General features: G+C 36.7%; 4 protein-coding genes across 5 annotated transcripts; 3 read left to right on the forward strand and 1 right to left on the reverse strand.

The window, feature by feature from the left end:
- Positions 1–428: 428 nt before the first annotated feature.
- LOC119991536 lies at positions 429–6,892 on the forward strand. Its single transcript, XM_038837882.1, has 5 exons — positions 429–435; positions 3,939–4,032; positions 5,163–5,248; positions 5,360–5,610; positions 5,942–6,892. Exons 1-5 carry the CDS (start codon positions 429–431, stop codon positions 6,770–6,772), a joined length of 1,269 nt encoding a protein of 422 aa, XP_038693810.1. The 3' UTR covers positions 6,773–6,892.
- A 475-nt stretch (positions 6,893–7,367) lies between these two features.
- LOC119990326 lies at positions 7,368–8,845 on the forward strand. The gene is made up of 3 exons (XM_038836184.1): positions 7,368–7,896; positions 7,988–8,227; positions 8,317–8,845. Exons 1-3 carry the CDS (start codon positions 7,714–7,716, stop codon positions 8,656–8,658), a joined length of 765 nt encoding a protein of 254 aa, XP_038692112.1. The 5' UTR covers positions 7,368–7,713; the 3' UTR covers positions 8,659–8,845.
- A 1,484-nt stretch (positions 8,846–10,329) lies between these two features.
- LOC119990518 (RING-H2 finger protein ATL16-like) lies at positions 10,330–11,503 on the forward strand. Its single transcript, XM_038836480.1, has one exon. The coding sequence runs from the start codon at positions 10,376–10,378 to the stop codon at positions 10,928–10,930; it is 555 nt and encodes a 184-aa protein (XP_038692408.1). The 5' UTR covers positions 10,330–10,375; the 3' UTR covers positions 10,931–11,503.
- On the reverse strand, positions 11,335–13,786 carry LOC119990520 (60S ribosomal protein L23a-like). Of its 2 annotated transcripts, XM_038836482.1 has the most exons (4): positions 13,716–13,786; positions 13,550–13,620; positions 12,276–12,636; positions 11,335–11,627 (listed from the first exon to the last, which is right to left on the reverse strand). In XM_038836482.1, the coding sequence occupies exons 2-4, from the start codon at positions 13,563–13,565 to the stop codon at positions 11,543–11,545; spliced, it is 462 nt and encodes a 153-aa protein (XP_038692410.1). In that variant the 5' UTR covers positions 13,566–13,620; positions 13,716–13,786; the 3' UTR covers positions 11,335–11,542. The 2 variants fall into 2 exon arrangements, with proteins under 2 accessions (XP_038692410.1, XP_038692409.1); XM_038836481.1 differs by lacking the exon at positions 13,716–13,786 and having other exon boundaries at positions 13,550–13,689.
- Between the last annotated feature and the right edge of the window lie 10,697 nt (positions 13,787–24,483).

Here is a 24,483-nt window from a genome sequence, read left to right on the forward strand (position 1 = left end):
GGATTGCTTAATTTTCTTTGCCTTCTTGACTACGATTCCAACATTCCCATCTATGTTAGCTGTGTACTCCTGGTCACAATCTGAATGTATGGGAACCATTTCAATGACTTGAACCTTAAGATGAAAAAATCATATAAATTAAAAATAATATTTTAAAGCATTATCAACCTAATAATACACTTATCAACTAAAATACAATATATTATCAATGTAAACATGGTAATTATCAATAAGTAGTTTCAAATCCCTTCCCAAGAGCACAACCTCTGCAAAGTAGACAAGTGCAAGCTTTAAGACATTGATTGTATCTTGGCACTGCATGAATGTCTTACTCTTGGCAAGTAATTGAATAACTACCTCTGAAATACTTATCTCGCAAACCCACCCTAGGTTCGCCATCTTGCTCCATCTCTTGCAACAATGAACTCATGTCGGGTATGGAATGACACCTCAGTTCAGTGATGAGGTTAAATTTTCTTATTGAAAAAATAGCTTTTTTACAACCTATAAAAAAACACCAACCTCCCTTCGTTTTCATCTTATTTAGATTGTATTTGTCTTATGAGGAGCTGATGTACAATCTGAGCAGCCCATTTCATGTTTTTTAGTTGGAGGAAGGATCCAAAACAAGATTCCCTGAACAAAGTAAGCTGATCCTCGTTCAGCTTACTTTTGATGTCGCTGATGGTTTCAAATACCTTAGAAAACGAGAGAACCTTTGCAACAAATCTCTCATGGATAGGAATTTTGTATGCCATTTTATGTGAATTATGCATATAAACGAACACAAAACTAATACAGTTATCAACTAAAACTATAAGTTATCAATTTAAATATATGCATTTATCAACCTATAAATAATACATTTATCAACGAAAATCATGAGTTATCAATATAAATAGAAACAATTATCAACGTAAAAATAATACAGTTATCAACGAAAAAGTTACAAACTTTTATGAACAGGACTGCAATTTCTATCTAAAAATAATACAGTTATCAACGAGAAAGTTACAAACTTTCATCAACTATACTGCACTTTCTATCACATGATCAACAAAAACTTAAGAAAATTCGTTTACGTTTTAATCTAGCAGCCATAACCATACAGTACGGAAAAACGAAAAACAACCAACATGTATGTCTTTTACAGTGTAACCAAAGAAACTCAAAACCCTAACATATATGTTACATGTAAGGTTGTTTCACTAACATCTTCTAAAACTCTCAGATATATAAACGAAGTGGAACACTAAACCCATTATTCAGAAACTCACGGAGTACAAGGCAATATCAACTAAAATTCAAAAAAAAAACGTAAACCCACACTGAAGTGCTGAAGTCATGAAAGGAGACTAACCTTAGTCGTTTTTGTTGTTCGTTGTTTGTGGGTAAAAAACCAATAGAAAGTGACAACAAAGTAGTATGTCTTGACAGAAAGAAGAAGAAGATGAGAGAAAAAATGGAAACTGTGTCGTGTGTGAAGAAGGAGAACATGAAAGGATAGGGAAACCGCATATCGAGACGGTTAATGTGTAGTTTGCAGACTTTTTATCGATACAAGGATAACATCATCTTTTCCTGCGTTAAAAAGGTTAGATTTAAAAGTTTTGAAAAGATGGATTATATTTAAAAAATGTTTATTACCGTAGGTTATTTTTCAAAAAAACCCAAAGATAAATTGGCACATTAGCGTTGGCAGAACAACATGGTCCGAAGCAAAGGAAAGAAAAAAAAAAGTATAAGTTGCAACAGTACACAAATTTAATTATGACAACAGGGTTTAAAGCAAGTTTAAAAAACAGAGACAGATTCCAGGACCCAATATATAAAATGAGCATCTACGTGAGAAAAATTACATTTTACAAGCATAAATTGGTAGGGAATACAAATTGTGAGCATCAGTTCGAGCGGCACAGCATAACCTGTTTCTAAACATTGGTGCTGTTTGGGAGTACTGTCAACTGCTGTGAAGTGTTGTGCGGTGCTGTGAGTTATAAAATTATAGTGTTGTGAGGTGAGTTGGAACGCAAAAGCTGTTTGGCGCATTACTTTTAAAACTGTGATGCGGTGCGTTTGGCGTATCTAAATTATGATTATATTAAATGACTAATAATATTAACATAAAATCACTTGACGTTTACATTGTACATTAATCTAAAATAAAATAATTGACCTAATTTGATTAGGTGGGACAATTCAACATATATTATAAGCGTTTGAGAGTGTTGTGATGTGAGGTGAGGTGAGGTGCGGTGAGGTAAAAAGTTGTGGTGTTGTGAGGTGGGTTCTGCTGTAAAAACGTTTGACGTGTCATAAAAAACTGTGGTGTTGTGAGGTGGGATGCACTTAAACACAGTGTAAACACATTGCCAAACAGATACATTATACCTATGCATTAATGTTGAGCACGTGCTTCTTAGATACTTGAATAACACATTATTGTTAAATAATACTCTCTTTGAAGTTAATGATGACAGATTTTATGGAAGTGAGCATGGTTGGTGTCATGTAAGGAAGTGTTGATCTTGCGCAATCGGAAGTTCATAGAGCTATCTCCGAAGCTCATACAGACCGGTGGTTATGTAACCTAGAGGTTAATGTCTCCACTTTGCAAGTCCAAAGTGAGGATTACATGCAGCAACTAGTTGTCGAAAGGGAAGTCAAGAAGAAAGGAGAAGAAATTCATCACGCTGTCTTTTGAAGCTCTTAAGCTCTTGGTGATTGGATTTCTTATGGGAGAAAGCAGAGACAAGTTGCTTTTTTATTTGGTAGGTCTTTTTTGTTAACGTGAATTGCTATTTTATCATGACCAACGTAGGTATGCCACTACGTGGAGGTTTTTTTTTTTTTTTTTTTTAATTTTAATTTTATTTTATTATTTTATCATTTGAATGCATTTTCTTACCAAGGGTATTACACAAAGTGCATGACAATTAGCCTGATGCAGGATCAGTCTCATTGTACTGACACGGGATTCAAGATAATTGAGAACAAAAGTAAATCCTTGTTCTTGAAGGAATTGAGGAAATTATGGGAAAAGAATGATCTTCCATGAGAACAAAAAAGAGAATTTAATACATCGAATACATTGTTTTTGGATGATTTGTCTTACACAATCCGATAAACTTAGTAGTAATTTACAATTGCTTTTTGTGCTCCATTTCATGTTTCGAATATCGTTTGTTTAAAATTTTCCCATCTCAGACACACATCGATGTTTACATATTTTTATAAGTTCATAGATACTAAGTCATATATGTAAAGACCCATCTGTTTAATTAATTAAAATTCTACCCTTATCTCAACGGTCACTGCTGGTGCAGTGTATCTGATCGTTCAATGAAAATAATATCAGCAAAAGTTGTTATGCATGCACTACGTGCATGATAAGTCTGACTTCTTCTGATGCGATACATGCATCCTAACAAAGTAACAGCCCACAAATAGATACATATGATCATGAACCCTAATTATTACAGCAATGCCGTCTATAGACTGGTCTCCCGGAGATGTCGCAAACACATGTAAAACGGCCCATCAATTCTCATTCCACTCTTTAATACAAAGTCAATCTTGTTTTAGTAGCCGCAGAGGCACGTGCCACGCCGCACGGACGACCTTCAAGGTTTCCTACTTAGCTAGATTTTCCAACACGTGCCGTGTCCTAAGCGAACCCCATATGGCCTTTGTACGTAATCACCACAAGGATGACAATCTAATTGCATGCATGGGTTGCTACTGTGAGCTCTTAGGTCGTTGAAATAAATTAGATTAAGGCCTAGTTTGGAATTTTAAGGGCCTAATTAGTTAATTGGACGTGCCGTCTTACGACAAAAAGTGCTTCGAGCATGATGGACTCTGTTTTGGACGACACGTGTCAGAGCAAAAATGGGAACTTTTCACGTTTTCACATTGCATCGCAAAAATCTTATTAGGACAAAGTGTCGCCGTTAGTTTTTTGAAAAAGACCCTTAATACTATACATTTAAACGAGCACTATATGCACCTCACTCTAGTGTATTTTAAAGGGTTAATAGAGTGTATTTAATTAAAAATGGGATGTATTCTCATCTAAATTATTTTATATATTATACAACTTTCAATCTTCCCCTTAAATTTTTTTTCCAAATCTGTCCCGTTAAATTTATTTTATTTCAAATCGGTTAAACGTACCCTTAAAACCTATTTCGACGAGCTTTTTATGTATATAGTATTGCTATACAAATTAATTGGACATATATATAATGCCCGGTTTCAATTTTTAGGGATATAACACCATGCCGCTGTTGAGATTATTGCAATAAATAGTTTAATCAGTTACATTGACAATTCAATAAGTCACTGATGAGCTAAACAAGCAAGCAATGACAAATTTAATCACTAGTGGCTTATTACATTGACAAGGTAACTAATCACATTCAATGTTAAATGAGCTACTGCCAAGCTTAATTAGTAAACAATGACAAGTTTAATCACTAGTGGTTTATTATATTGACAGTGTAATAAACCACTGGTGATTTTAATTAGCAAATGAGAGCGAAATGATTTTGCTCTGCCATACTAAAGGACACAACTGTTGAGGAAAAACGAAAAAAGAACAAGAGATATACATCATCAACAACTTCCCCATGGCCAAAAATGACGATTTCGTCATTTGGCCACCATTCCAACCCACCTTCAAAAGAACCCTCAATTGATTAGAAGTGGAACCCAACCAAGCTCAGCCTCCAACGACCGTTTAGTCAACCGGAATCACGTCGCGAAGTTTTGGGTACCGTCGGAAAAACTAGTTCTATCCGACCGTTTTCGATGACGATTCGTCACATTGTTGGAACCAAATGACTCACCGGAAAGAGGGCTATCATTTCCAACCAATATCTAACCAAAATGATTGTTGGAGGAAGAAACTCGATTTTGACTGTGGAAGCATCTCGTGGAGAGGGAGAGAGAGGAGGGAGGAGAGAGAGAAATTTGAAATGATAAGAAATAAGACTAGGTTTTAATTTAAGATTATTTGAAATTTAAAATTTGAAATAACGCAGTCAGCATATTACATGACAAGTCATGTCATTATGTATCTTATGGACACTAAAATTATTAATGTGTAGTAAAACCATAAAAAAAAATTCATTTTATTGTATTTTAAAAAATCTCCTTAGAGGGGCGACTGGAGTTGCTGTCAATAAAAATGTTCTCTTTTTCGTTTCCCAAAACAACCTTCCCTTATTTCCTCGGGTTGACCCGAGTAATTCGCTGGAATGAAATTTCGCAATAATTTGAGGGTTATCTATGGAACTTTGCCTTCCATTATAACCAAAACCGCGTAAAAACCAGCGCAGCATCCCAATTTGAGGAGAACAGGCGTTTACATTACATTTCCATATGCAAAAAGGAAAACAACTGGTTTGGACTTTGGAGTCTTATGAGATATTCTTCTCTCTTCCGTCTTTATGTGTCTCTCTGTTTTGCTCTATAAATGACTCACTAGTCACATATGTTTTAAACACCCCTACCCAATACTTTTCTGCCTTGGTCTTTATGCAAAGCGAGGAGAAGCTTTTAGAAGTTCAAATGGAGGACTTGGATTTTGTTTGGTCTTATGAGGAGGTTGGTTTGTTTTACTTTTGTCATTTTAGTACCTTTAATTCTCAGTCCTGTCTGTTCAGGTATTCAATCCTTGTGTAGTTGGGTTTCTTCTTCATTTTGTCTAATCAATATGATTTTTCACTTTTTTTTTATATCATACCCATCTTGATCTTTTACTCCAATTTTGTTCATATTGATCTTACTTTGTCTCCCAAGTTGAATTGTTGCAAGATTTCTTGAGATTTTTGTCGAAGTGGTTTAGTTTGTCAACCGTTTGATGAAATCCCTTTAGTTTGTCAACTGTTTGATGAAATCCCTTCTTTAGGCTGACTAATCTGTTCTCACATTGCAGGCCATTGAAGAGTTGAAGCAGAATCTCCTATACACAACCATTGAATTAGAGTCACTGAAAAAAGAAGCAAGTGAAAAGATACAAAAACAGAAGGAAGATATGAAGTGGTTGAACAATTTTCTAAGAGTTGCTTACCAACAGAGAGATGAAGCAAAAGAACAGCTGCAGATACTACTGATGAACAAACTCAAGCCTTCAACCCCTACTGAGCTAAAGCCAATCCTTCCTCATACCCAATCAGAAAGTCCATTTTTATTGCCAGCAAAAGCAAACTCAAGCATAACTGAATCCAATAGTTTATCTGAGACTTATGATAGTCACTACTCACATGGCTCTCCCCCTCTTGATTCCTTTTTCAATCCTGTTTCTTCGCCTGAATTCTCGACCATCAACGTTGTCAATCCTAAGATTGATAGAGCTACTGCTGTTATTGATAATGTTGTTAAGGGAAAAACTTTGCCTCAAAAGGGTAAGTTGATGCAAACCGTGATGGAGGCAGGTCCTCTGCTTCAGACACTTCTTCTTGCAGGTCCACTTCCTAGTTGGAGGAATCCTCCTCCAATGCAACCCTTACAAATTCCTCCTGTTACCATCAGAAGTTCTGAGGCTGTGAACAAAAACTCAAATGTAGCTGCTGCTGCTAATCCAATCTGCGCCGTTCAGAAACCAATGAGTACACCATCCACATTTAATTTGTCTTCACAAATATATTCAGCATCAATGACATGTAATGTTTCTTCTCGAAGTTCAGTCCAGAACAACCTCTTGGTGCCCTCTGGTGCCTGCATAAACAATTTAGTACCTAGTACCAAGCGACAAAGGTTTCATTGATGTCTAAACATTTTTTATTTACACTTTTGTAAAAATCTAATTCAGTACTCAAAAGAGTAAATTGGATACCCTTGTTTTTGGTTTGAATGACATTAATCAATTTATGCACTTACAAAATCTTATGCCGGTTGAGTTAATTGATCTCTGTTTAAATTCATTTGCATAATCCTTTACTTTGAGGCCTTCTTGTAGCCAGCAAACTATTTAGGATTATATTTGGAAGCACAGCTTATGGCTTTAAATTAAAGCTCCATTTACAATCTCTTCCCATAGCTCGGTTCAAGAGGACGAACGAAGCAGAAGAATCTGAAAACAACAATCAGTGTGCAATTTCCATTGATGAATTTGAATAAGGATTTGCAGGGTATTGAGACATTTTTTCGAACACTTGGTAGGCTTAGTAACAAGGCTATGAAATAATAGCAGTTTAATAACAAAACGCAGCGTAAATTAAAACTAAACAAGGGAGCAACATGAATGAACAACGAGATCTCTGGTCGCCCCCCCAACACTATGAAGCAAACCTAAATACTTTGAAGTAGGTTTATTCGCAAATCATAAGTGGAGTGTGTGTAGTTTCATAATTTGAACTGGATTACACTTCCCTATTACTTGGTGACCAAGAATAACTAGTGACCAAGGGCATTCATCCAATGATTTTGCCACATCATTAGCCAAATCCAGTCAAGTTTGTGCCTAAAACCCTAAATCCCAAGTCCCTAAGAACCCTAACACCCTTAAAACGTTTTCCCCAATACTTCTTGACCATTGGGTTTCCCCAATACCACTGTATTCCTAAATTGAAATCCGAATGCAAGAAGAAATTGAAGAGCTCGTTGGTTCTCCATTGAAGTAGGCATCTGGCAAACCCATATAAATAAAAACTGATATCTGGGTACAAACAAACCCTGAAGTAATCAATCTAGAGTCTTTGACACATTATGGAAGAAACTCAGAGAGAAATAAGGAATCCGTGGTTAGTGTTTCTTGTTGAAGCTCCGTTTTACCAGCCTTGTGAGTTTCATGAGGAAAAAAATCGTACCTACATCTGCTTTGACTGTAATGGTTCAACTTTCTGCGAATCTTGCAAGCATAAGCATTCAACACACCAGCGGAGCATTCGGGTAAGTCGTTATTTCAAAACTACTCTCAGTTCTGGTTTGTGCCTCTGTAAATTTTCTCAATTGATTTCTTTATGTTTTTCTCAATCTTTAGGTTTTGAAAGCTTCGCGTGAAACTGCAGTTACTCGAAAAGATTTAAGACAATTGGTTGGAACATCTGATATCCAGAAATACAAAATTAATCATTACACAATTGCTTATTTGAGACAAAGAAGACAAAAAGAAGGTAAATTTCAACAAGAAAAAATTGGTAAGTACTGTGCAGTGTGTAGATGGAAGCTGGAAGCAGATTCAACTAATGAAGCATATATCTACTGTTCCGTTGAATGTAAAGTAAGTACTCCAATCCCATATAAAATTATTTACATGTTGTATGTGGGTGATTGAATTTGATGATTAATATTCTGCACCATAAACTACAGATCAGGGATAGGATGAGGCAGCTTGAAGGAGGTGCAACTGCAAGAACCCAAGAACCCATTTCAACTGTAATGCAGAACAATCAATTGATGAGGCTGCTTGATGAAGGTGTGGATTCAAGAATCCAGGAACACGGTTTAAACGGAACTCCGAAAAATGGATTGATGGAACAACATGGTGAAGTTGTGGATGCAACAATTGAGGAACACGCTTCAAACCTAAATCAGAAGAATCAATTGAAGGGGCAGCCTAAGGAAGGTGTAGTGGAGCAGAACAATCAGTTTCTCTATACTGGAAGGAAAAGAAGAAGAAAGTGCAGACCACAAAGGTCCCCTTTCTTCTAGATCTTTCAGTGCATAGAAATAGCTCACTAGACAACTTAAGCTTCTTATTCTTGAAGGAACAATTGCAGGAAGGAGTGTTAGCTAGTAGTTTTTTTTTTTTTTCTTGTTTTGCCAAACTGTTTCTACAAGCAGTGGTTTGTTATTATTATAGAATGCTACTATATTATGATTAATTTTAAACATTCATACCAAGGATAGGGATTGGAGTCATTACATATATACGGTGGTACACCAGCCACTACCCATTCTGTGGCCCTTGTTTTTGGTAAATATTTATGTTATTGTATGGGGATCAGTTTAGCTGACATTGAAATATGTGATGTGAGAGCCTCTTCAAATTGTTTAGCATGCCCAGTGGGCAGTAGCTGGTCCATTAGTACCCATTAGCTGGTGTTGAAATTTTCAACCCAAACATGTTAAAAGATATTATCCACTCTGAGTTATGGAACTGCACGGATTTTTTGTTCATGGGTTGTCACCCAATAAGCCATTTTTCCTTTTGCATTTTCAGAGTACTTAGGAGAAGAAGCTCATAGTAATTGAGAAGGTGTTGGGGAGTCGAGAAAAGGGACTGGGCAAAACTCTGGGTCAAGTATGTTGTCTACCATCACAGCTAGGATGAACATCAATGGAGAAAACTTCATAGCCCCCCTCATCTACTGTCGAGATGGCCTCGCAAACGAAGATGACGACCTTATAGCTCCTTAACGAGGAGGACGAGGGGCCATTGAATGGAAAATTGAATTCATGATCTGGAATATTGTGGGCCCTTTTAATAAAGAAAAAGTCGTGCGGGCCTTAGCCCAACGCAAATAGTACCCCAAATAGTTTGGGTCAAACTTCTATTTATAACTCCATTTGTATTTCTCCCTACTTTCTTCAAATTGTAACATATCTTTTAATCTAAATTCATTTGCTTAATTCTTTACTTTGTTGCAATGGACAACGAGTGAAGTAAGTAGACGTAGAAATACATTGATGCTATGGGTTGGTTCTTGCCTTCTTGTTGCCAGCAAAATAAGTTTTAATCCTTTCCTTAACATTATAAATCCTGAGACTTATTTAATGGGCCAGAAACAAAGTAAAGGCAAATGCAATGGTAAAGTATTATTGGGCCAACAAAGATGTGGATGTATTGATATTTGATGTTTTGGTGTAGTTTTGTTGTGGATAATATGGAGGAATGAAATATTGTTGGCCTCCATGTTGGGTGGGAAGAGAAATTGTATAGAAATATGTGTTTTGTTGATGTGGTTGTATTGAAAGATGTGTTTTTCTGATGTGACTGTATTAGAATACGTGTTTGACTTGACTTTTTGTGTACTAGAGGTGGGACCGGGCCAACCTTTTTGTTGGTCCAGCAAATAACAAACCATTGCATTTGCCCTAAGAAGCTGACAGAGCTGTTCCGAGGAACAAGTACGACACTAAAGTCACAAAAATCAATGAAGGGATAGACTAAATAGATGACATTCCCACTGTGCTTATAAACTTTGGTATTATCTTAGCAGATATAGCCTGATGACAGTATCTATATATCATACATTAGAATTTTCTGATCCTACAAAAAAGAATCCTTGATGGTCGTCTTGTGTCCATGTCTCCTGCAGCTTTGATCTAATCGTTTCATCTGCATATTTTTTGGACATTTCCTTATTAGAGTCTCTTCCATATATGCCTGGAGGCCATAGATTTCCAAGCCTTTAGAAACCATAGCATGTCTTCAAGTATGCTGATTCCTTTAGTTGCCGTTATTTGCATCGGCTTTCTCTTACTGTGTTACTTCAGACTGCTTGATCAAATTTGCTTCTCACCTAATAGAGTAGGCGTCGTCTCCAGACAACACTTGGACGACGCCAATGCTGATGTTTCGCCCCAGTTTCACAGCTATGGGCTAGAATCCTCAATCATACAATCTCTTCCGATAGCTCAGTTCAAGAAGAAGAATGAAGCAGAAGAAGGTGAAATCAAAAACGATTTCAGTTGTGCAATTTGCCTTGGTGAATTTGAAGAAGGTGAATGGTTAAGGCATCTACCAATTTGTGCTCATGCCTTCCACATTGGGTGTATTGATACATGGCTCCAGGCTCACTCCAATTGCCCTCTCTGTAGATCATGTGTTCATCACTTAGGTATTCACCAGGAATATTCTGTTTATATGTCATCTTTATTGGAGACTCTTACAAGGGAAGACTTTTTCCAGGAGAGAGCAACACATTACCAGAACCTACGTACTCAAATCTTGAGGTCAGCAGCACTCGTACATGATTGATTCGTCTGTAATAAAATAACTTGGAATGTGATCATAATAGGATATAATGAATAAATCCCAAGTTTCATACAACACAGTTTATAACACACATCTTAAAATTTCGATATTGATCATTGCAGAACTCCAATCTCACGAAAACATCGCCATACAACATTGTTTTGTAATCTTCTCATTTTCACAACTCCCCCTCAATCAAAGCCCAATTCTGGCTGCTTGTTTGCTACCCCTTTTTCCTACGCCAACAAAATGACTATAATATAACAGACGGCATTATGGGTCTTGAAAAAGGTCGTCATGCCAATCCATCATTACAAAAGAAAATCTGCGGAGCAATAGGAATATAGGATACTGGCATGACTCATATAACTAACAGATAAAATGATGTTCTCAAACATGTAAAACCATCACACAAGAAAAAGAATCTACGGGATTAAACTTCATGCCAACACCGTCCCAATATCAGAGTAATAAAGATGCGAAATAAACAGCCTGCAGCGGCAAAAGATTACAGCTTCCAACTAAGTTTCCAAATTCCCTGGCTTAAGTTCCAAAAAAACTCTCATTATAGATAACAAAAAAAAAAGGAAATTGCTCAGAATGACATGTCCTAGCTTAAATGATTCCAATTTTGTTTGCCACATCCAAAGCATCATAGTCTGGCGTCAACCTAACATATGCTTTCTTGGTACCATCAGGCCTGCACAAACACAAAATCATGAAATGTTAATATCTCTTAGACTGTTGGATGGTAATAACTCCAATGTTATGTGAGACGTTAGTTGATGGAAAGTTCTCTTCATGTGCGCATTTACTTGTGTCTTAAAACAGCTACCTATCCAGAAATAATTCACAGAAACACAAAAAAGGGCTCCTAATAAAGCACCAAGTATCCTGCATCCAGTTACTCTAATACAATTGTGAAAAAATTTCACGACAATATGAAAAGGATCTATAATGAAATGAGCCACAAAAGTACCTACATGCAAACACTCCTAAACCTAACATAGACACGCTGTCAAAGCTTCAAGCAGATAACAATTTCATACAATTATCACAAATACAAATTGCAACTCTCTTTATATGTCCCAATTTTAATGCCATTCAATTTAATAGAAAATAATTCACAATTAGCTTTTTAAAGTATTCAATTCAGTAACCAAGCATTGAAATGTAATACAACAATGCTATCAATGTCAAACAACACAAAATTTAAGATTAACTGATGTAAGTATGTAACTATTAACTAATACGAAAGACAGAAGAATGAAACTATAGATCCAAAGCTTGAAAAATGCACTCAGTAAAAATAAAACTGCAGGCAAGAGAAATAGTGGCTTGGCATTACCTAATCAAGGTATTCACTTTCTTAGCCTGAATATCATACATCTTCTTGACAGCATCCTTGATCTTCTTCTTGTCCGCACGAATGTCAACAATAAAGACCAAAGTGTTGTTGTCTTCAATCTTCTTCATAGCAGACTCAGTGGTGAGAGGAAACTTGAGAATCTGATAGTGATCAAGCTTATTTCTAGGTGGAGCACTGATACGAGGATACTTGGGATTCCGATCCTTCTTCAATGTCCTAGGTCGATGAAATGTAACTTTTGTTCGGATCTTCTTAGCCTTCTTCTTGAAGGTTGGTCCTGATTTTACTGCTTTTGCAGCCTTAGCAGCCTGGGCCTTAGGATCAGCCTTCTTCGAACTTTCTATGGAAACATTACAATTGAACTTTTAAATAAATATACGTATAGAACATAGATATGTAAGAATGCATATTACTAAAAGAACCAGTTCGAAAGGACCGAAATCTCAGACAGATGCAAATTCCTTACTGCCCAACCACAACAGCACAACATCAATTAAACATTATAGCTTAATGAGCAACTGAAAATGGAAAATGTGAACTGCAAAATTACGATGACATGGCCATATCCTTTAATTAAAAAAAAAGTTATAGAACTCAAATGTCTAGGCAATTATCATATTTAAAATAACAATCATTCAGCCTCAAAAATAATAGCACCAAAGAAAAAGAGCCCCAGTCAACTCAGTCTTGCACACAGGCTTTAGCACGCACATAGACATGATTTATGAAGATAAGCTAGAGCAAGTTCTTAATCCAATGCATTATACAGTAAGTATACACAATCATCTCCCACATGTTAAATCGAGGTGTGCAGAAGTGATAAATCCTTTAAAATCCTCGATTCAGAACTCATAACACGAAATAAAGCATCAAGCTAAACATAAGCTTATGAGTACACATATGAACCAAATCATAATTATTCCATAAACTGTTAAAGCATAATATACTCCAATTAGTCCCAATCCATAGTTTCCACAGCAAAAAAACATAGTAGAACCGAAACATTCAACAATTAAAATCAATTACCCTGCAAGCCAGGCCTAAATCTACAATAACACACTGAAATGGTCAAGATTTCCCGAAATGATAAATAGCTCCCTTTAAACTTTTATACATCCATTAAAAACCAAAGAAACGATACAACAAATCACAGTGCCATTCTCTTCTCATCTTTCGTTCTATAGGCGAGAGAGAGCCTACCTCGCGAGCAGTTGAACAACATAGGTATTCAAAAAAAAGGGATTACATAGTACCTTTCGGAGGAGCCATCGGTTACTACTGACGAAGAAGCTGCAGCTCTCAACACTTCCACTTACCTGGAACCCTAACGAAACACGAAAAAGGATTAGATAAGGGGAAAGCTAACAGCACGGAAAAATCTGCCCAAGAGATTAGATAAGTCAAGAGTCTGAGACGTACCTGAAGGAGGGAAGCCGACTAGCCGTCTCTAGGGTTTGGGAGAGAACTTTCGGGAGCTAGGTTTATATGAAAACGTTCACATGAAATTACGCAAATATCCAAAAACTAAACTAAAATGACTAGCAGATGCTGCTGGTGATGTGGGCCGAAAAAGAAAATAAGCCCGTCTTTAATAAATGGGCTCAATTTTTAAGTTGAAGTGTTAAATCCAAGATAGTAATTAGTAAAATAATCTATCTATCTATCTATCTATACATCTATCTATCTATCTATCTATCTTCTATCTATCTATCTATCTATACATATATAATTACGGAATCCTTAGAAACGTTTTAGCTATGCCACCTCAAATTCTATGCTTCATGTATGGCTGCCACCTAGATTTTTATGTTTTTAAAAAAGAAAAACAAATCATTAATAGTTTCATTAATCACTCTTTTATTATTATTCCCCTCTGTTCAGTGTTATCTCTTTCTTCTATGCACGCTTGACCTTTCATCTTACAAAGTCCGTTCATGCATCTCTTTCTTGGCTTTGATGCGAGTTATTGTCGACATTAACTCTGGCACGTCGATTCTCTGCATATTTAGATACTGTTGGTATGGGGGAAATGTTTCTCTCAATTAGGTTCTACTATGAAATTTCCATCCAATCGCTCCACCAAAATTCTCCCTTTAATTTCCGGCCTACTCGCATATCACGTTTGGATCTAAAAGGCCGAATAGCCACTTGACTTGCTTTGTCCGAATGCTTTTTCGACATAGAACCATATTGACTCGACCAAAAAACACAATGTTCTTGCGGTCGAGCATGAGAGCAGAAGTGAGGAAGAAGGCTTGCAACAGCGGCGCAGGGAGGCGGAGAGAGGATGATGTGGTGGAGATAAGTTAGAACATGCTCCAGTCCCATCAGCAATTCCTAGATGCCTGACAAAATGTCGCGGCCATGGGGAAAAAGGTACCCAGTTTGATTTTGTTTGCATGTTCTCTATATTAATTGGAGTTTTGTTGTGATTAATGGCTTTTCTTGGATTCCTTTCTGGGCGTGATCAGGACATTGGTTTCCAAATGAAATTTGGTCTTGAGGGCAATCTCGACTTGAATCTTGAGTTAATTAGGTACTGTTCTAAGTACCCTTTATTTGAATGATATGATTTTGATCAATCTGCGCTGGGTAAGCAAGATATGGGAATTTATATCACCAATTACCAATTCTTCAAGGTGATTTTGATTCATCTCTCTGTTAGTATTAGCTTACCTTTTGAATGGCATTCATCCTTAATTTTATTAAACTAACGTATCATTCCACTTTCTTCTAATTCATCAATCCACACATCTTTTTCTGGCCTGATTTTGTAAGATTGATTTATTGTAGTCTGTGTGCTATGTCTCTGTAGGAACAAGAGCAATTATCATGAAGTCTATTGGACTTGATTATTGTAGATCTTTTGAATAGGTATGGATCATTCCACTTATGGTTTATGATGTACAAACTAACTCAATCCCTTCATATTTCTGCGAAGGTTTGAATAATTGTTTCACCAAGCTCCTAAGCAGTAGTTTAATGGGAGAATAGTTTTGTAATCAATTAAAAAGAGATAAATCAATATTGTATGGGAGAGGTCTTCAAAAATATTTTGGAGATACATTGAGGTTAAAGTACTTCTTTGACTGTATGAATTGCAATAATCTGATAATAGTATTGATACTATACCAGGAACACAATTGAGATGCTTAAAGCAGAGCAAAACTACAAATAATGTTAATTCATTGTTATTGGAGAGGGGGTTCTGATGATCAACAAATGGATATAGCTCCTAAATCCTTTAAATTGTAATAACATAATATGGCATGTTCCCAATATTCATGTCATGCTTATATTTTTCATTGTTAGATAATCAAAATTTTATAGGAAACGACTTCGAAATGATTTTGGAGATGCATTAAATTGAAAGTACTCCACTCTAATTGTATAAATTGCAATAATTTGATAATACTATTGATTCTGTATCAGGAATTGAGATGCTTGAAGCACAGCTGAGAGAAACTACAGGCAATTTGGATTCATTGTCAGCAGAGAAGGGGTTCTTTGGTGATCAACAAATGGCTCTATCTCTTGACTCTCTTAAACTATAAGAATATAATATGGTATGTTCTCCCAATATTCATGCCATGCTTATATTTTCACTGTTAGATTACTTTATGTTTGATGAATGGGCATATACTTGCTCAAACTATGAAGAAAAGGCTAATTTACTAATTTGAATTATTCATTTGAACATTTTGTCATTGACATTTTGCCTTTATACTTGCCTCTTCTCTTAGTTCCTCTGCTCAAGCTTGGTTGTTTTTTAATGTGCTTTAGTTCAAACTCAAGTTGGATTTTCTTTTACAAATTGTGAGGCCTGAAGCCAATACATCAAACAAAGTGATGCCATAAAAAAAGCGGGATTATTATCTGATTGTAGCACATGAGGACTTAAAAATGGCTGCATAGTCATTTGCACGCATCTTCAATATCAAACAACTTAGAGGTATGGATATCTACCAATTAGTTTGGTGCAATGGATAGGTGTTCAGATTATTGTTTGTTAACCTGTAAGAATTGGGCAATCACTAGATTTAGCGTACATGCATAATCATGAGAGTCTCACTTTCCTGAGTATAGGTTAGCTGTTATAGAGGTGAGAACAATTCTGATACAGGGGATTACTAGAGGGAATTTATCAAATAAGTTCTATGATAGCTTTCTCTGCTAAAGTGTAATTTTACACTTGGTTTTGCTTCTTTGGGAATTGTAATTGAAGGAGTGGGTAACTTGGAAGCAATATCAAAGATTTTGGCTTCAACACGTTGACGTTGGTGGCTACCTTCATATAGACTAATTTTTTGCTATAACGATAAATTTTTCAAATATTTTTGTAAAAATTAATTGATATTGAGGAAGTGAAGATCTTAAATAACTTATTGATTGTTTTTAAAACCTAAATTGGGATACTTTGTACTCTATTCTATAAATAAATTTTATGGGCCACAACAAAACATTGTACCCGAAAAGTGTTGATGACGTTAAATATTGGTTCCTCTACAAGACTACCACTGCTGTGAACTTTGGTTCTCATCCCCAAAATTCCAAAATATTCTCTAACATTGTTATTGTGAAAATATTTTTTAAAAATGGTGGAAAAAATGGTAAATCTTTCTTTTGACTCTTTCAAATTAACGATTAATTTTTTTATTACAATACAAATGTTGTATGCTTTTACAATTGACACTTTTTTAGCATGTTAATTTTTTAACGTTTATTATGATCATTTTCATTTATTTATACGAGATACTAAAGTTCTTAAAACAGACCGCATGAAGCGCCGGCATATAACTAGTTTTTATGTAGTCCGAAAAAAAGTATTTATGTATACGAAACACTAAACGTCCTTAGAATAAATGTCCATAAGTTTACATACATTTGCCACATAAGTACATAGGCATTTAAGAATTAGCATTAATTTCATGTCCATAAGTGTACATACACTTGCCACATAGATATATAGGCATTTAAGAATTAGCATTAATTCCTCATAAGAAATAGACATTTATCTAGCGTGTTAGATTTTACGTATACAGAGGAGTTTCTCTCTCCACCGTCTTCTCCATGTAAGAAATGTAAACTTATCTAGATCCGCATTTCGAAAAAGCTAAACTTCTTTACTTTTCTCTCTTATGTTTATCTTCAACTCGTATTTATTTTTTTTCTCTCATCCACGAGAGACATGACAAGACCTAAATCAATGTGTAAATATAACCACAATAATCTAATTAGAAATTATCAATGTGTAATTTTGAATTGAAATAACGTAATTATCTCTTGTTGTTTTGTAATCATCCAGACTGTTTATGAGATATAATTAAGACAGTATCCAGATTGTTTATGAGATATAATTAAGACAGTATAATGTGTAATTATAAATTTATCCAGTGTAATTGGATTTGCAAACAATGTAATTACATATATATTGTCAAGGGCATCAAAACAGGAAACAAATTTGATCCATATTGATATTTGTATATTTTGAACTCAGTATTTTGATGATTCGATATATTGTTATATAATTTTGAGAAGATAATTTTTAATTATGATTTTAGAGTAATATATTGTGAATTGTGTAAGTAAACCACAATAATGTAATTACAAATTATCAATGTATAATTACTTATTAGAATAATACAATTATTCATTGTTGTTTTGTAATTAAAAATTATCAATGTAATTACGTATTGGAATAATATAAGTAAAAAATATCAATGTGTACTTACGTATTGGAAATAATGTAATTACTCACATTGGATTCACATTGCTTTGAATGTCTAAAGAAAGGGGAGAGCGCCCCTACCAGTTTTGAGGCAAAAACAACACAAGCACGAAAAATAAACAAATCCATAACATGAAAGACCCCAAAACACCAAAGCCAACATGGAAGACCCGAAACAGCGGGCACAGTAACTTAAGCTGCCCTCGCAATAAGAACTACAACTAACCAGCCAAGAAACAACAACAGCGATCCACCAACCCAGACAAACCAAGCAATGAAGATATGACTATCTCATTTTATACATGTCCTAATTACATAGTTTTGGTTGATAATTACATAGTATTTGGTCTTCAATCTACAAACTGATTCCCAAATTCCCAAAATAAAATAAGGACAAAACAAAATATGAAAATTATAAAATTTGAAAAAGTGGTGTGTTGAATGTTTCTCCCTCTAGAAAATCAAGGTTTTCACTCTTCTCAGTGATAATCCTAAACAAAATCAATTTTTTTTGAAATTTGATGGGAAGTAGACTCTTTACTCTCTTCCCTTGCATTAAAAGGTCTCACCTTTATAAATTTTCAAGACCACTAACCTCCACTAGTGCTTCTCCACGGCTTCCTCATCACCATCTAACAGTAGTGTCGTCGTCTTCATCATTAGATCTACGGCGATGTCTGTAGGAGACGAATCGAGAGAGGGGTTACAGATGGAGAGTGGTTGGAGAGAGAAGGGTTGTAGATGGAGAGTGGTTGGAGAGAGAGAAGAGAAAGGAGAGAAGGGAGAAAGTGAGAGTCTCGGAAAAGGAAGCCCACCCATTTATTTTCTTGATTTTTGTTTGGATTGAAATTGTCATGTCATGGGACAGTCCCATGTGTCATGACTAGTGCTATCATTATGTATAAGTGGCCATCAAATTGGGAAAATCTGCGTTATGGAAAAGTCTGTGCTAGAGAGTTAGAGCATCCACAGAGGGCACACTTGTGTCCACACTCCAAACACATCAATTATTGTGCAATTATCAATTTAACAAGTGCTACATTCCAATACACCCACAATGGACACATTTGAGCCAACACTCCATACTCAGTTTCTCCCTCATCTCTCTCTTCCTTTTCATCACCTCTCTCTTCCTTTTTATCTTCTCTCTTCACTATTCATGAACCAAGAAGCACTCCAAATATGGAATAGCTACAAATTTTTCATATGTTTTGGAGTGTCAAAATGTGTCCATTATAGACATATAGCACTAAATTATCAAGAAAGATTTCAAGCACTCTAAAGAGCACCCATTGTGGATGCTCTTAGAGAAGTAATGGGTCTGAAATTACCTTAGTTGTCCTCCTCTTTTAAAAATTTCCATGTCATCCTACCTAGTTAGCATGACACGTAAATTTTGCATCCATAATATCTAGCACTATCGAAAGTTTAAAGTTAAATAAATAAAAAATTAAAACAATAAAATTTTCCAATCTTCTAGTTTTTCATATTATTTTTTTTTTCATTTCCATCATCATCATCTCTTCTTCTATCTTCACCGTCATCTTCTTCATCGGCTTCTTCTTCTCCTAAGCATTTAATGTACAATTTTTCTATCAAATAATGTACATGATTTTATAAAGCATGTATAAGCTTTGCAGCAGCAATAAAGATACGGGCTTTCATAACGCATAATTTAAATAAAATGAACAACGTACGCTTATTGCTGACATTCTTCGACTGACATATATACTGTTGACGTGAGTTGATTGGAGTAATTATAGGGATTTGATGTTGTTGACGTGAGTTGATTGGAGTAATTATAGGGATTTGATGTTGTTGACATGAGTTGATTGGAGTAATTATAGGGATTTCATGTCCTAATTTGTATTGAATTCACACTCAGTAATTTCCCATGATTGTAGGTGAGTTATCATATATATATAAATGTATACTCGTGTATAATGTATCAAGTGAAGCCGATTATTCTCTTGTCCATATAGCAGTCAGTTTTTTCATATTTTCTACATGGTATCGGAGCAGGGATCTTAGGGTCTCTACTCAACTTGAAACATTAGCCAAACACCTCTTTCTTTATCACCATGGAAAACCCCGAAAACTCCACTGGTGCTACATCCACCAGTGCTACATCCACCGGTGCTAACTCCACAAACAACCTATCCATTGAAGACTTGACTTCAAGATTAACACAACTACTTACCCAGACACAGATCACACCAACTCCAATACCTACTCAAGATTCTTCCGCTGCACAAATTGGAATAAAGATGGATGGCACCAACTATCCATTATGGTCCCAAGTTGTAGAGATGTTTATCTCTGGGAAAGACAAGTTGGGATATATCAATGGAGAATACAAACAACCTGAACAAACAGATCCGACCTACCGAAGATGGCGAACTGAAGACTCCATTGTCAAAGGTTGGTTAATAAATTCTATGGATCCAGGGCTGATTAGCAACTTTGTTAGATTCTCTACAGCAAAAGCAGTATGGGATGCACTTGCTACAACATATTTTGATGGCATAGACACTTCTCAGGTATATGATCTGAAACGGAAGGTATCCCGGCTTAGACAAGCCGGTGGATCCATTGAGATGTATTACAATAGTCTCCAAGGATTGTGGAGAGAAATTGATTTTCGACGACCAAACCCGATGACATGTGAGAGTGATATTTGCAAATATAATTTGCTTATACAAGAAGATCGTGTATATACATTCCTGGATGGCTTGGATGATCGCCTTGATAAAGTCCGAAGTGATGTACTCCAGACGAAACCGTTTCCCACAGTGGAGCAGGCATATGCATCGGTTCATAGAGAAGATTTAAGACAGTCTGTGATGATAGGCACGTGGGATGTATCAACTGGAGGAGTGATGGCATCAAAAGGAGGCACACGACCAACGGGACGTGTTGGAGGACAAAACCGGCCCAGTTCAGATATGACCCAACAACCTCCCTCTTTACTACTGATGCCGCATGGAACTGGACACTCTGGAAGTGTGGGAAAACCAGTCTCCAAGTCTAAACCTCAATTAGAAGGTGAAGGGTGCACACACTATGGTAATCCTAAACACACTCATGAAACTTGTTTCAAATTGCATGGCTACCCAGAATGGTGGACTGAATTCAAGGCTAAGAAGCAACGAGAAGCTGGTGGAAAAGGTGGTGTTTCTGGTCGGGCAGCACTGGTTAATGCCGAACCTCAGTTGTCCTTAATTCCACAGGTAGAATCTCCCATTGACGGCTCTACAACACTCAGTGATTCAGGTAACTGTGGCCATTCTCTACTTAGTACTAGTCACCGTAATCATAATGGATGGATAATTGATTCGGGAGCAACGGATCACATGACATTTGATGCTAATGATTTTGTTAGTACTTCTCAACCTAGACGGAGTAATATTGCCAACGCAAATGGGGTAGAGTATCCGGTCACAGGAGCTGGCACTGTGGCTTTGTCACCATCCTTATCACTATCTCATACTTTACTTGTTCCGTCTCTTTCAAATAAGTTGCTATCTGTTGGCCAAGCTACTACAGAATTGAATTGTTGTGCACTAATGTATCCGGGCTTTTGTTTTCTTCAGGATATTCTTACCAAGGAGATAATTGGTCGTGGTACTAAAGTAGGGGGGTTATACTACATGGATGACTTCAGTCCAGGCAGGGCTAACAGTATGCAACATTCAACTGGTGTGAAGACAAGACAGATTTGGTTATGGCATCGTCGTTTGGGGCATCCATCGTTCACTTACTTGAGGCATTTATTACCTGATTTATTTTCAGATTTGAATGACTCCGATTTTAAGTGTGACACTTGCATTTTGGCGAAAAGTACCCGTGTGTCTTATGCTTTAAGTTCCAATAAGAATGCTACTCCTTTTGATTTAATTCATTCTAATGTTTGGGGACCCTCTCCCATTTCTACTCAGTCTGGTACTCAATGGTTTGTTACTTTTGTTGATGATTGCACACGGATGACATGGATTTATTTGATGAAACATAAGCATGATGTGTTCAATATGTTTCAGATCTTTCATACTATGATTCAGACCCAATTTTCCGCTAAAATTCAGATTCTTCGATCTGACAACGGTGGAGAATATGTTAATCAAGATTTCAAACGGTACTTTCAAACTCATGGCATTATTCATGAAACTACATGTTCTCAGACAGCACAACAAAATGGTATTGCTGAGCGCAAAAATAGACATATTTTAGAAACTGCTCGGGCTCTTCTTATTGGAGCTCTTGTGCCTCGTCAGTACTGGGCTGATGCTGTATGCACGGCAGTCTATCTCTTGAATCGCTTGCCATCGCAAGTGTTAGACTTTCAGACTCCTATGCAAGCACTTTCCGCACACAGCCCACTACCTTCTATTTTGATGCTTGCTTCTCGTATTTTTGGATGCACTGCCTTCGTACATCTCCATAAAAATCAGCGTACTAAGCTTGATCCTTGTGCTATACGTTGCATTTTTTTGGGATATGGGACAAATCAAAAAGGTTATCGTTGTTATCATCCTGCAACCCGCCGGATGTACGTAACCATGGATGTTACTTTCTTAGAATCTGAGACATATTTTTCTCCTTCGGGTTGCAATTCTCCTCTTCAGAGGGAGGTACGAAGTGAAGAGCAGAATTGGCCACTGCAAAGTCCAATTGAGCATGAGCATGAGCATGAGCAGCAGCCCATCATAGTGGGTCCGGGTGGTCTGGGTTCGGTTGAGGGTGAGAGCATAACATCATCAAATGTTGAGCAGCAGTCTATCTCGAAGGGTGAGATTGATCAGTCGAGAATGAGTGAACCAGACGAGCATAATGTGGCAAAGACTGGAACAGAAGACCCCCCTTACTTTACAGTACCAGACGTCCAAACTCCTGAGAATATTCCTGAGGTAAGCTCTCCTACCACTCCTCCATCCATATATGGTACTGACATTCCTACTAGTTATCAATTACCTCCCAGGCACAACCGGGGGAAACCACCGGACCGATACTCTCCAGATTACAAGGTGAAGAAGTCACAATATCCGATCGCAAATCATGTGTCTTCTCAAAGATTATCTGCTCCACTAAAAGCACTAGCATATCACTTATCCTCCGAGTTTGTACCCAATAAAATTGAAGAAGCCTTGACCGATCCTAGATGAACTCGGGCAATAAAAGAGGAAATGGAGGCATTACAGAACAACCAGACGTGGACTCTTACTCCTCTGTCGAGAGAGAAGAAAACAGTGGGATGTAGATGGGTCTTTTATATCAAATACAAGGCAGATGGATCCGTTGAAAGATATAAGGTGAGACTTGTGGCGAAGGGATTTACACAAACGTATGGCATTGACTATCAAGAGACATTCTCTCCGGTGGCCAAACTAAATACAGTTAGGGTACTACTATCCTTAGCTGCAAATTTGGATTGGCCATTACATCAATTTGACGTAAAAAATGCCGTCCTCCATGGCGATCTCAAGGAGGAAGTATACATGGATATTCCACCTGGATATGCTACATCGCCACAAATGACGAAGGTTGTGTGTAAACTACAGAAAGCGTTGTATGGCCTATAGCAATCACCTCGTGCATGGTTCGGGCGATTCAGCTTAGCCATGAAGAAATTTGGTTTTAAACAAAGCAATTCTGACCATACTCTATTTTTGAAGCACCGAATGGAGAAGGTAACAGCCTTGATAATCTATGTTGATGATATGATAATTACAGGAAGTGATGAAAAGGAGATTTCAAGACTTCAAGAACACTTGGCAGCAGAATTTGAGATGAAGAATCTCGGAGGGCTTAAGTATTTTTTGGGTATTGAGGTAGCTAGATCAAAGCATGGCATATTCCTATCCCAAAGAAAATATGTACTAGATCTTCTCTCAGAAACTGGATTACTGGATTGCAAACCTGCAGATACTCCGACAATACAGAATCATCACTTGGGTGAATATCCTGATCAAGTTCCCACTAATAAAGAAAGGTACCAAAGGTTAGTTGGAAAACTAATTTATTTATCACATACACGACCAGATATTTCATATGCAGTTAGTGTAGTAAGCCAGTTTATGCACAATCCAAGTGAGGATCATATGGATGCAGTAGTTCGTATACTTCGATATTTGAAGTCATCTCCTGGAAAGGGACTGATGTTCTCAAAAAATAACCATCTGGACATTGATGATTATACAAGTGCAGAGAGAAAAAATTCTATGGACATTGGGGGTTATACGGATGCAGATTGGGCAGGAAGTATCACGGATAGAAGGTCTACGTCAGGGTATTTTACTTTTGTGGGAGGGAACCTAGTCACTTGGAGGAGTAAGAAGCAGAAAGTTGTGGTGTTATCTAGTGCGGAAGCTGAATTTAGAGGAATGGCCAAGGGACTCTGTGAATTACTTTGGTTAAAACACTTGCTTACAGAGATTGGTTATCCACCAGTGTCGGCGATGAACT

Source organism: Tripterygium wilfordii, chromosome 22 (genome assembly GCF_013401445.1).
Source record: "Tripterygium wilfordii isolate XIE 37 chromosome 22, ASM1340144v1, whole genome shotgun sequence".
Taxonomy (NCBI): Eukaryota; Viridiplantae; Streptophyta; class Magnoliopsida; order Celastrales; family Celastraceae; genus Tripterygium; species Tripterygium wilfordii.

Coding starts and splice junctions, on each gene's coding strand:
- LOC119990518 (XM_038836480.1), top strand. CDS start 10,376: ATGTCTTCAAGTATGCTGATTCCTTTAGTTGCCGTTATTTGCATCGGC.
- LOC119990520 (XM_038836482.1), bottom strand. Junction 11,628..12,275: donor AAAGTGAATACCTTGATTAG/GTAATGCCAAGC, acceptor GTGTTTGTGCAG/GCCTGATGGTACCAAGAAAG.
- LOC119991536 (XM_038837882.1), top strand. Junction 4,033..5,162: donor ACTCTAGTGTATTTTAAAGG/GTTAATAGAGTG, acceptor AAATCTCCTTAG/AGGGGCGACTGGAGTTGCTG. Junction 5,611..5,941: donor TTGTTTGGTCTTATGAGGAG/GTTGGTTTGTTT, acceptor CTCACATTGCAG/GCCATTGAAGAGTTGAAGCA.
- LOC119990326 (XM_038836184.1), top strand. CDS start 7,714: ATGGAAGAAACTCAGAGAGAAATAAGGAATCCGTGGTTAGTGTTTCTT. Junction 7,897..7,987: donor CACACCAGCGGAGCATTCGG/GTAAGTCGTTAT, acceptor CTCAATCTTTAG/GTTTTGAAAGCTTCGCGTGA. Junction 8,228..8,316: donor ACTGTTCCGTTGAATGTAAA/GTAAGTACTCCA, acceptor CATAAACTACAG/ATCAGGGATAGGATGAGGCA.